This window comes from Hypanus sabinus, chromosome 6 (genome assembly GCF_030144855.1).
Source record: "Hypanus sabinus isolate sHypSab1 chromosome 6, sHypSab1.hap1, whole genome shotgun sequence".
Lineage (NCBI taxonomy): Eukaryota > Metazoa > Chordata > Chondrichthyes > Myliobatiformes > Dasyatidae > Hypanus > Hypanus sabinus.
In genome coordinates this window covers 128,129,066-128,141,511 of record NC_082711.1, presented here as the reverse complement: position 1 = coordinate 128,141,511, position 12,446 = coordinate 128,129,066, and the positions used below count along the sequence as shown (strand labels likewise).

The 12,446-nt window shown below is 40.9% G+C and overlaps 1 protein-coding gene across 3 annotated transcripts in view; it reads left to right on the top strand.

The window, feature by feature from the left end:
- Positions 1-12,446, top strand: part of LOC132395819 (protein phosphatase PTC7 homolog) — a 143,415-nt gene that overhangs the window by 97,048 nt on the left and 33,921 nt on the right. Inside the window, exon 5 of one of the 3 annotated variants that reach the window (XM_059972909.1) lies at positions 10,065-10,386. The exons of the other annotated variants lie outside the window; for them this stretch is intronic. Within the exon in view, the coding sequence (XP_059828892.1) occupies positions 10,065-10,076 (12 nt within the window). The 3' untranslated portion in view covers positions 10,077-10,386. Of the gene's footprint in view, positions 1-10,064; positions 10,387-12,446 lie in introns of those variants that run through there. 3 annotated transcript variants of the gene reach the window in all.

Sequence of the window (12,446 nt, the reverse complement as noted above, 5' to 3'; positions counted from 1 at the left end):
TGTACATACTTCCAAGCACCCTAAAACTATGCCCCCTCATGTTACCCATTTCTACCCTGGGAAAAAAGCCTCTGGCTATCCACACGATCGATGCCTCTTGTCATCTTATACACCCCCATCAGGTCACCTCTCATCCTCTGTCACTCCAAGGAGAAAAGGCCAAGTTCACTCAATCTATTCTCATAAGGCATGCTCTCCAATCCAGGCAACATCCTTGTCGAATCCCTCTGCATTCTCTCTATAGTATCCACATGCTTCCTGTAATGAGGTGACCAGAACTGAACACAGTACTCCGTGAAGTCTAACTAAGGTCTTATATAGCTGTAACATTACCTCACAGTTTGAGCTCAATTCCACGGTTGTTGAAGGCCAACACACCATATGCCTTCAACAACACTGTCAATCTGCGCAGTAGCTTTGGGTGTCCTTTGGACACAGACCTCAAGATCTCACTGATTCTCCGCACTACCAAGAGTCATACCATTAATATTATATTCAGTCTTCAAATGTGACCTATCGAAATGAACCACTTCACACTTAACTGGGTTGAACTCCATCTGCCACTTCTCAGCCCAGTTCTGCATCTCAGTGATGTCGCACTGTAACCTCCAACAATCCTCCAATCTATCCACAACACCCCCAACTTTTCTGTCATCAGCAAACTTCCTAACCCACCCTTCTTTCTCATCCTGGTCATTTATAAAAATCACAAAGAGGAAGGGTCCCAGAACAGATCCCTGCGGGACACCACTGGTCACCATCCTCCATGCAGAATACAAACAATCCACAGCTGCCCTTTGCCTTCTGTAGGCAACCAATTCTGGATACACAAAGCAAGGTCTCCGTGGAACCCATGTCTCGCATGAGGAACTTTATCAAATGCCTTACTTATATCCATATACACTACATCCACTGCTCTACCTTCATCAGTGTGTTTTTGTTACATCCTCAAAAATTCAATCAGGCTCTTAAGGCATGATCTGCCCTTGACAACGCTATGTTGACTATCCCTATTCGGATTATGTCTCTTCAAATGCTTATAAATCCTGCCTTTCAGGATCTTCTCCAACAACTTGTCCAACACCGAAGTAAGACCCACTATAATTTCCTGGGTTATCTCTACACCCTTTCTTGAACGAGGGAACAACGTTTGCAACCTTACAATCTTCTGGTTTTTCTCCCGACCCTATTGATGATGCAAATGTTATCGCCAGAGGCTCAGCACTCTCCTCCCTCGCTTCCCACAGTAGCCTGGGGTACATCTCATCCAGTCCCGATGACTTATCAACCTTTCAAAAGCACCAGTACATCCTCACTTAATGTCTGTATTCTCATGTTTCAGTCTGCTGTGAGTCATCCTCACAATTGCAAAGGTTCTTTTCACTGGTGAATAGTGAAGCAAAGATTTGACTTGGGAACCGTGAGGTTGGGATGTCTCGGATTGTGTCAACGCTGTGTGATTTACTGCCCCATGTAATCACCTGTTGGCAAGAAATAACAGATTGTACACTGCGTACAATTATAAGTATGTTTATGAATGTTAACCAAAGCATTATTAAAGAAAAGAAAGATTAAAACAAATAGGCCCATTATAATTAAACAGTCAAATATGCACAGGTTGGAACTCAAGTCTTCCGAAGCCGAAGTGTCCAGTGTACTCACAACACCTCATATTCACTGATCCTCGGTAGAATTTCCTCTCATGGGCTCCATCAAATTGTGCATTCACACCGGATTGAATCCTATGGCCAGTTTTCTTGAGCATCTCTCCTGTCTATTGTGGAAAAGACTTCAACCCACCTCAGTGTTCGTCACAAAATCTCTCCCCCAGTGTTCTCTAGAACCTTCTCCCAGTTCCATCCTCCTGATTGGATGATACAACATTCCTAAGCATTCCTTATCTTTAATGGTAAACCAAACACCACCAGCAGAACACACAGCTTCTACAGAAAGCCATTACATGAAATACCCTATAACATAATCTTTACCAGGGTGTCACATGTATCATAAACAATCTAATAATGTTTCATTTAGTGAAATTAACCTACTTAACTGGTCAACAGGAAAATATCATTTCTCATGTCTCACACCCTCCGGTCACCATCTAAGTGACCCCAAGTGTGAATACATAACTACATAATACTCATTTATTTCTATCATAGTCTAACCCATATGACAGATTACCATAATAAACGTGTCTCAAAATGCAATACAGACAGAAAAATAGATACATGGCTCCTACAATGACATTGTGGTGATTAGTAAGACTTGGTTGCATGAGGGGCAGGTCTGGCAGCTCAATGTTCCAGTATGCTGTTGCTTTAGATGTGATAGAGTGGGGTGGGGGGAAATTAAAGTGGTAAGGGTGGCATTACTAGTCGGGGAAAGTGTCACGGCAATGCTCAGTGAGGACAGAGGATGACCACCCAACAGCCCACAGGATTTAGAGGAACAAATTTGTAGGGAGATCACAGACTGTTGCAATGAACATAAGGTTGTGAAAAGAGGTGATTTTAATTTTTCTTAATCAATACATAGGAATCCCAACCAGAGAAAGTACAATACAGAGGAGGAGGTGTTTGCTAACTTGAGGAAATTGAAGGTGGATAAATCCCCAGGGCCCAACAAGATGTTCCCTTGGACCCTGTAGATGCAAGTGCAGAAATTGCAGGGACCCCAGTAGATATATTTAAAACGTCCTTAGCTTCTGGTGAGGTGCTGGAGGGTTAGAGGATGGCTAATGTTGTTCTGTTGTTTACGAAAGGCCCTAAGAATAAACAAAATAGGCTGATGAATCCAACGTCAGTAGTGGGTGTTTTATTGGAAAGTATTCCAAGGGGCCAGATATATAACTATTTGGATAGACAGGAACTAATTAGGGATAGTCAACATGGCTTTTTGTGTGGTAGGTCATGTGAAACTAATCTTATAGAGCTTTTCAAGGAAGTTGTCTTAAAATTTGATGAAGGCAAGGCAGTGGATGTTGTGAAAGGTCTTGCCAAAGCCCATTTTGACAAGGTCCTGCTTGGGAGGCCTTATTATTTTTAAATTTTAATTTTTAGAGATACAATGCAGAGCAGGCTTTTCCAATCCAATGAGCTGCATGGCCCAGCAAAATCCCTCTCCCCCCATTTAACATTCACAGACAACATTTAATGACCAATTAACCTACTAACTGGTACATCATTGGATTGTAGGAGGAAATTGGAGCACTCAGATTACACCCATGTGGTTCATGATGAGAACTTACAAACAGCACTGGAATTGAACTCTGACTGTAATAGTATCGCACTTACTGCTACGCTACCTTGGCATCCAGAAAGGTTCAGCGGTTAATCAAGAAGGTTCATTCACTTGACATTTAAGATGAAGTAGTGAATTGGATTGGATACTTGCTTCGCTGGAGAAACCAGTGAGTGCTAGTAGATGGTTGCCTCTGACTGGAGGCCTGTGACTAGTGTTGTACCACAGGGTTCACTCTTGTTTGTTGTTTACAGTATTATCAATGATATGAATGATAATGTAGTGAACTGGATCAGCAAATTTGCGGATAACACCAAGATTAGTGTAGTCTACAGAGAGAAAGACTATCAAAGCTTGCAGTAGGATCTGGACCAGCTGGAAAAATGGGTGAAAAATGGCAGATGGAATTTAATGCAGACAGGTGTGAGCTGTTGCTCTTTGGGAGAACTAAGCAGGGTAGACCTTACATGGTGAGTGGCTGGGCACTGAGGAGTGCGGTAGGACAGAGGGATTTGGAAATACAGGCCCATAATTCATCAAAAGTGGCATCACAGGTACAGAGGGTCATAAAGAAAGCTTTGGTCTTCATAAATCAATAGTACAATGTTGTATATTTAATATTTTAGTAATATTTGTAATTTTGTATATAATATAGGTTAAGCATTCTTGTTTGCTTAAATTAATTATGGGTTATATATAAAATATGTTAATTGCATACATTATCATGCCCACCTTGCGAAAAAGTAAAGATGAAATTATTGCTGTATTTTGGACTTCGCACTTCTTCCTTCAAGTGAACTTACAAAACATAGCATTGGGGACAAGATATTTTTAAAACAAACCCGAAATGTCTTATTGACCCATTGCAGTGAGATATTCACAATAATGTAAAATGCAGAGAGAGCAACGTCGAAATAGATCAGCATGTGCTTTTTGGAAGGGAAGACATAATCAAATCAGTCATGTTCATAAAGAGTGAGTACTGGGTGATAATAATCGTTTAAAAAATCAGAAATGGCTGACTACATCAGAAGGATTTATTGAGTTTAATAACGCAACAGGTAATTGGCTTATGGTTACTGAACTATTGGAGCAGTATTTCAAAGCAAATGAAATAGCCAATGATAACTGAGTGCCAGTTTTGCTAAGTACTTTGGGTTTAATGGCGTACAGTTTGCTTTGAAATTTGACTACTCCAACCAAACCAACAGAAATGAGCTTTGGTGATATTGCCAAATAATACAGGAACACTAAGAACCAAAGCTATTGTTGATTGCAGAATGTTTTAGGTTTCATAAGTGGAATCAAAAGGAAGGAGAGTCCATTTCAGCGTACGTGGCTGAATTGAAGAGATTATCTGACCTTGTCAGTACTGCAGTGGGCTAAAGCGATAGTCTGGTTTGTAGAATCTTAGAAGAAATCATTCAAAAATAGCCTCTAATTGAATCACAGCTTACATTCAGAGAAGCAGTGCAAATTGCAGTTTCAATGGAAATCGCAGACAGATGCAATTGATCAGGAATGAAAGTGAGTGTGAATAAAATTGTAAGGACCGTGCCAGGCCAAACAAATTGTGTTATTGTTGTGGCAGGGGCTTACATACACCAAACAAATGCCAATTTAAAAGCAAAACTTGCAGAAAATGCAACAAGGTAAGACACAAACAAAGAGCATGTCAGGCTGACAAAAATAAATGAACTGCACAGAGATAAGAAAATCTTAAAAAGTTGCATTTTTAAAAAGAGTACTAACCTGCATGCTGTTGACGAAATATCTCATAATGATGAGAGTGATGCAAGATTGTGTACCATTGAAATTTACTGCAGCATCCATAAGGAAGTACCTTAATCACTTTCCCAACACTACTTAAACCACTGGTTTAACCACACAGACTGCTTAACCCTAAAACAGCATTCACACAGCATCAGATGCTTCAAGATGGTGGTGTGATGCAGTTTGCAGCAGCCACTCCAGAGTTGATATCTGTTATTTGTCAAGTGGGGTGCCGTGCACAATCCTAATCTGATGAAAAACAGACGTGGGAGCACGGAGGAACATCTGGAAATCTCCAGGAAGACCTTCTTCATTGCTGCTGCTGCTATGAGGGCTGGGTCTCTGCTGGGAAGAACAGGCCCCCAGTCCTCAGGGTCGCGTTGCCAATGGCCGTTGGCGGGGGCATCTTAACACGTTCGGCAGAGGATGGTGCTCGGAGAAGCTGTGCTGGAAGGGATGGTCGGAAGCTCGGAGGTTCGATGGACTTGGAGTCCGCTGCGGTCGGGATGCTTTCACTGTGTGCTGTGTCTGCGAGGCTGAGTCTGGCGGTGCCGTGGAAGCCCATAGCGGGGGCATTCCCTTCTGCCGCCTGCGTGGGATGATGAATCTATTGGGACCCTGAGGACTTGTGGAAACTGTGTGGTGGTTTCTTTCAAACTTATAGTCTTTTAATATCTTTGGTCTATTTTTACTGTGCCCATGGTTTTTCTTATATCAATTATGGTATTGTTTGCACTGTTGTAACTATGTGGTTTTGTGTAGATCTTGTAGATTTAGTTTTTGATTTGTTGGGTGGTAGAATTGGTCTCCTGACCTGGTGTGTCTGGGTAGTCTTGTTTTTGTCTGGTGAATTTGGAGCTCCTTTCCGGGGAACACGCTAAGGCGGTAGCGCGATATTAATACGTAGCAGCCTCTCCGGACTCTGGATTTGGGGATTGCCAAAACGTTATGTAGAATTTCTGGTGTAGTCTGTTGTGTGCTTTTGTGATATCATTCTGGAGGAACATTGTCTCATTTTTTAACTGCATTGCAGTTGTGATTTCTAAATGACAATAAACTGAAATTCAATTCAATTCAATTCAGTTCAATCAATCTGAAATCCCGGCTGAGTCCCCACAGAATGTAACCCTCTCACTGGGGATCATGTACAAACTCAGCTCATTAGCTAACTCTACTAACAGCCACACGATTCAGCTGTGAGAAGGCCACCTTCCCTAAACAATATACGTCTATCGGGTCAGTATGATTTGGGATTCAACCAGATGGGAGCATTGGGAATTTTGATTAAAGGAACCTCAATTTGAGCAAAAGCTGTGTAAATACTGCCCATACACAATTATCGATCGGCAAGAAATAACAGATCATGCACTGTATAAGATTATAAAGAAGGTTCTGTATATTTATCAATTTCACTTCCAGTTTTATCAAGTAGTTAATAGGGGAAAAAAGGGGACCCATTATAATTAAACCAATCTAAATGTGCAAACAACGTTGGAGCTCATGTCGTAACTGTAATGGTCAGGTGTACTTCTTTACTCACAGTGCTGAATTCTCAGCACCAATCACAGGTAGAACCCTTCGTCTTGCAAATCACTCCTTGCATTAGGGTCTCCCCTTCTGATAGAATCCTCCAGGCGTCCTCCCAGACCCTCTCCTCTTCACATCTCCCACCTAAAGACTATGAACCTGACCACTGTCTGTCACAATCTCTCTGTGTCCAGCTCCTCCAGTGCTTTCTCTTGATTGGCCAACACAACATTCCTAAATTGAAAACCATGGCTCCTCATCTTCAGCCAAAACCAAAATGTTCTACCAGCAAGATGTATTGCTTTTACAGAAATATGCTAAAATGAAGTATCTGCAGCATAGCAGTAGAAATTTTAACCTGAGCATTACATATGTTACTCAGGCAGTTACTTGCAAAACAGGACTATGTTTTAAGCTGTAAGAGAGTTCTTGGAGCTTCAGGAAAGTTATAAGCATTCTGCTTGTGTGAGTATAAAGAACTAGAATCTACTCTATGTGCACTAAGGTTATTGTATGAACTTCAAATGGTAGACGACAAGCTTGTAAAAGTAGATGCAAAGACCAAAGCCCAGCTGGATGAATGGAAGGCCTAAAAGAAAAGAATCAATGGAGATATGAAAACAGAGGATTCATCATGTGATGCTGTGGTTGAGGAAAGCAAGAGGAGAGATCAGATTGTAAAGGGAGCAATGGAAGGATTAATAAGAGAGTACTCCAGCGAATGAAATGCATCTTCCCAGGATCAAGATACACAAACTGGAAGAAGAAAGGTGGCTACTGCTGTCAGAACCACTTACTGAAGTTTCAGAGTCATCTCTCACCATGGAGGAAGCCCCAGAGCCTGAGATTGTTTTCAGTCACAAGTCTCACCTACCTGGCAGAGTGACTTCCCTTGTTGGGAAATACATTATCCCACAAGAGTAAGAAAACCTCCACAGCGATGAAATCTATAGGCCTGAACAAACCAATTTAAAATTTACTATGCTGTGGATATTGCATAATAATAGTTGTATTATATAATATACTGTGTTTATAGTTAAGATGCATTGTATTGAGTTGGAGTTTTTGCTAAGCAGGAGAGTTGTGTATTTAATATTTCAGTAATATTTAAGTAATCTTGTATATATTGGTTGATTAAGCATTCTTGTTTGTTTAATTAATTATGGGTTAATACAAAATACATTAATTGCATTTGCCATCACTATATGATACAGGTGTGCGTTTCTAAAAGTAAACTCGAACTAGACCCATATTCCCAGACTCTCATGATTTTATTTGAATTAATGTTTTGAAGCCACAAAACGTAACATAAGGAGTTGGGATGTAATGTTGAAGTTGTGTAAGACATTGATGAGGAGTAATTTGGAGTATTTTGTGCAGTTTTGGTCACTAACCTACAGGAAAGATGTCAATAAGATTGAAAGAGTGCAGAGAAATTTTACAAGGATGTTGCCAGGACCTGAGTTGAATAAGTTAGACTTTATCCCCTAGAGCATAGAAAAATGAGTGGAGATTTGGTATAGGTACACAAAATTATGAGGGTTACAGATAGGGTAAACACAAGCAGGCTTTTTCCAATGAGATTGAGTGAGATTGAAACTTGAGGTCATGGGTTAAGAGTGAAAAGTGAAATATTAAAGGGGAACAGGAGGGGGAGCCTTCATTCAGAATGTGCTAAGAGTGTGGAACGAGCTGCCAGCGGAAGTGGTGAATGTCAGTTTGACTTCAGCATTTAAGAGAACTTTGGATGGATACATGGATGGGCAGGGTATGGAGTGCTGTGGTCTGGGAGCAGGTTGATGGGACTATGCAGATTAATAGTTTGTAATGGACTTGGTGGGCCAAAGGGCTTTTTCTGTGCTGTAGTATGCTATAATTCTATAACTCTTATCTCAACCCTGAAAAAATGATACGGGCTACCTTCTCATAATTCTATGTAACCTTCTCATGAGGACTTATAGCAAACTTGGTTCAATGGATAACAGTGAGAACACGTGCCGAGGGGCCATCTGATTTGGGTTCAACCAAACAGGAACGTTGGAATGTTCCAATGAGAGAATGAAAATTGTGGTAAATACTGCCCCATGTAGAGTACTCATTTGCTAGGAAATAACAGATCGTACATGGCATACAGTGGAAATATATTTATCAATATTTCAAATTTAATAAAGTTAATAGACAAATAAAAGAAAGAGGGCACATTAGTCCCTACAATTCACAGTGAAAAACTGATTTTCCCATAAGGAAGACAACCAAAACCAGGAGGCATAGGTTTAGGTTAAGAAACAAAGTTTAGAGGTGACCTGAGGGAAAAAAAAATCACCAAGTGCACGGTTGTAATCTGGAACACGCTGTCTGGGGTAGTGGAATGCGGTTCACAACATGAGAGAAGTGGATGAGCAGTTGTAGTGCAAAGACATAGGCTACAAGTTAACATAGAAGCTGGTCGATAGGATTATCATAGATGAATACTTGATGATCAGTATAAACATGATAGGTTGAAAGGTCCATGTCCCAAAGCACATATAACTTAATAAAGTGCTATAAGCTGTTCATAGAGTAGATGCGTGGCTGGAGAATTAGGGCAGTTAATAAGCATAGAAGATTGTACTGTACTGTACAGAAACATGTCCTTCATCTCATTATATCTATACCAACTATGATGCCAGTCTTAACTAATCCCATCTGCCTGTACGTGGTCAATATATTCTTCCATTCCCTGTCTGTTTCTCAGTCTGTCCAAATGCCTTTTAAATGCTGCTGTCATATCTGGTTCCACCCCACCCCTCAGCCTCCAGAGAAAACAACATTGTATAATTTCTCCTTATAGTAATACTGTCCAATCCCAGTGAACCTCTTTGGAACCTGCCTGGATTGGGTCCCCAAGGGAAGCAGACAATTTGGTGTATTGAAGAGGCTTTTAAATAAACACATGAATATGGAAGAAAGAGAGGGATACTGATGAAGAATTCTGCCCTGCCCATCTCTCAAACTAAGTTTCCATATGTTGGTGTATTTACAGCACTATTTGGATCTGCTACAGGGCTAGCCTGCAGTTTTGTTCTTTGACTAAATATTCCTAACATGATGCACAGAGGATCAATGAATATCAGGAAGGTTATTATCTAAGCAGAAACAAATTGACAGAATCTTCCAAATGCTGTGAACATTTTGATTTTTATCAACTTTCAAAAGCAGCAGCATTTTTTGTTATCTCTATGCCATCTACTTGCAATCTAATCAGATCCTCAAAGGCACCTCAGCTATATTGTCTGTACAATCTAAGTATTGCAAGCATGATCTCTCTTGTAGGCTAAGGGGCTGCTATGGAAGAGGTAATGTGCTACTCTTGGCCAAGCAATGTGATTGTACTGCATTGTACTACCAATGGGAATAAAGAGAGCAGAAGCCATGTCTTCACTTTTCTGACCTCACCACTGTCTAACCTTTATGTTCCTAAATTAGCCACTGAAAACAAAAATAAGTTAAATTGTTGCTGAACTTATGCTTGTCTCCATTAGTTCAGGTCGTGAGCTCTACATGGATAAGCCTGGAGTACACTCCTCTACCCATTACTTTGCATGCCCTAATAGATGGTGGTTTGTTGTAAATCTATCTGGGCAGAGTCTTGTCATAGCAAACACGAGGAAATCTGCAGATGCTGGAAATTCAAACAACAACACACACAAAATGCTGGTGGAACACAGCAGGCCAGGCAGCATCTACAAGGAGAAGCACTGTCGACGTTTCAGGCTGAGACCCTTCGTCAGGACTAACCGAAAGGAAAGATAATAAGAGATTTGAAAGTCTTGAAGAGTCTTGTCATCACAGTTTTGCTATAATTGGGGCATTGGGCTGTGGAATAATTATATTAACTTTCACTCGAGTAAATAAAATAAATGGATTTCTCTTCTCATGTCTGGAAAGCAGTTTTACCACCCTGCACAGTGCTTCTTCCTTTTTTTTAGTCAGTGGGAAGGGTCAGTTCAGTGAGAAAGCTGAACAAGAGAGCTGTTTTTCACAGCTTTATGCGGTATTGCATTGGTTTGTACTTCTGCCTTTTAAAGCAGGGACCGTAGCTTTGTGTAAAATGGTGCAAGTACACAATGGAAGCAGGACACTTAGCTCATTATGTCCACATCTGCCAATGGGCATCCATCCGTATTACTCCCATTTTCCAGCACTTGAACCAATGTTAGTGAAGAACCACTTTGTATTTATTTTTGCCATTCGATTTATTGCAGGAACCACTGAGGCACAGAACCAAGATTGCATACTGAGGGGGTTGACCATTGGTTGGGTGACAGGTGGTGTGCCTTTAACTGTAACAAGAAAGTTTCTCTTCCAATATTGCAAGGGAAGTTTCAATCTGGCTCTGTAAATGTCCAGTCATGGAAGCCCCACCCTTGATACTTAAAAACTAAATTTCAACATCAGAATGTTTTCCTTTTGAAACTGTTGCTGCCCCATGAATTCACTTCATGGAGAACAACGTAATCTTTTATTTGATTCCCCCAAATGTTCCTGCTTTGATGTAGCCAACAACTTAGCTTACTCCTCTGCCCTCTTCAAGTTCATCAGAGCTCAAGGGCTCTTCAAAACAAGCATGATCTGATATTCATGGGGTTCAGTCAGTGCTTCAAAGTGATGCACCAAGCTGCTTTGTATGAATGGGCTGTTAAGTTCTCAATGAGGCTGAACAAAACTCTCCTTTTTCATCTGTTTAGATTCTAATCACTGGGATTCTCAGGCTTGGTTCACCTATCTAATGTAGGAATGACTGCTGCTGAAGCAAGGTATTATTCCGATATCAAGGAATGGTAGCAAAACTGAAATTCACAGACATCCAGGAATGTCTCTTAGACAAAGAAAATAGTTACGTTTGTTAAGAGGGTTTTGACAGCAATTGTGATATGTAAGTCCAGGAGCTTCTCAGAAATGTCCAACTCAACCATCTTTGGTTGATCGGTGACCCTGGTGCAGTCTCTGTGTTCTGGTAGTGGAGGGATTGAATGTTTAGGGATGTCTGAGGGCTGCTAATCAAACTAATATCACTCTGTGTTGATCAAGATAAATCTCCCTTAAATCTTCCCTCTCTTATCTTAAGCCTGTGTCCTTTAGGATAACTGTACTGTGGGGGAAAAGATGACTATCTACGTTATTAATGCCCCACATAATTTTACATCTGTTTGGGTTCCCTCTGATGCTCCAGAGAAAACAATCTAAGTATGTCCATCTTTCCCTTATAGCTAATGCTTTCTATTTCAGGCAACATCCCAATGAATCATCCCAGTGTACTTGTACCCCCAAGTTTCTGACCACAGAAAACAGATGGGGGGGGGGGGGTTTCAGGGTAGTGGTGTTCCACAGGGATCAGTCTAGGGATTTCTGTTAGGTGTGATGTGTATAAATAATTTGAATGGTGGGCTGATGACTAAGTTCGCAGACAACCTAACACTTGGTGGAGCTGTGGACAGTGAGGAAGATTGTCAAAGGATACAGCAGTGTATAGACCAAGGTGATGTGTGGGCAGAGAAATGGCGGGTGGAGTTTAATCCAGACAGGTTTTTACACAGTGGGAGGCAGATATATGGAACCAGCTGCCAGATGAAGTGTTTGAGGCAGCTATATTAGATACATTTAAGAAGTATATGAACAGGTATATGGATGACAAGAGTTTAGAAGGATGTAGCCAAGAACTGGGAAATGGGATGAGCTTTAATGAGACCTTTTCTGTGTTGTACAATTCTGACTCCGTGACTGTCAGGTGTTGCACTTTGGGAGATCAGATCTTGGACACTGAATGTAAACATTGGGATGTTATGCTGCAGCTGCATAAAATCTGTTAAATTAGGTCACATTTGTAGTATAGTGTGCAAGTTATTCAGGAAGGATTTGGAAGC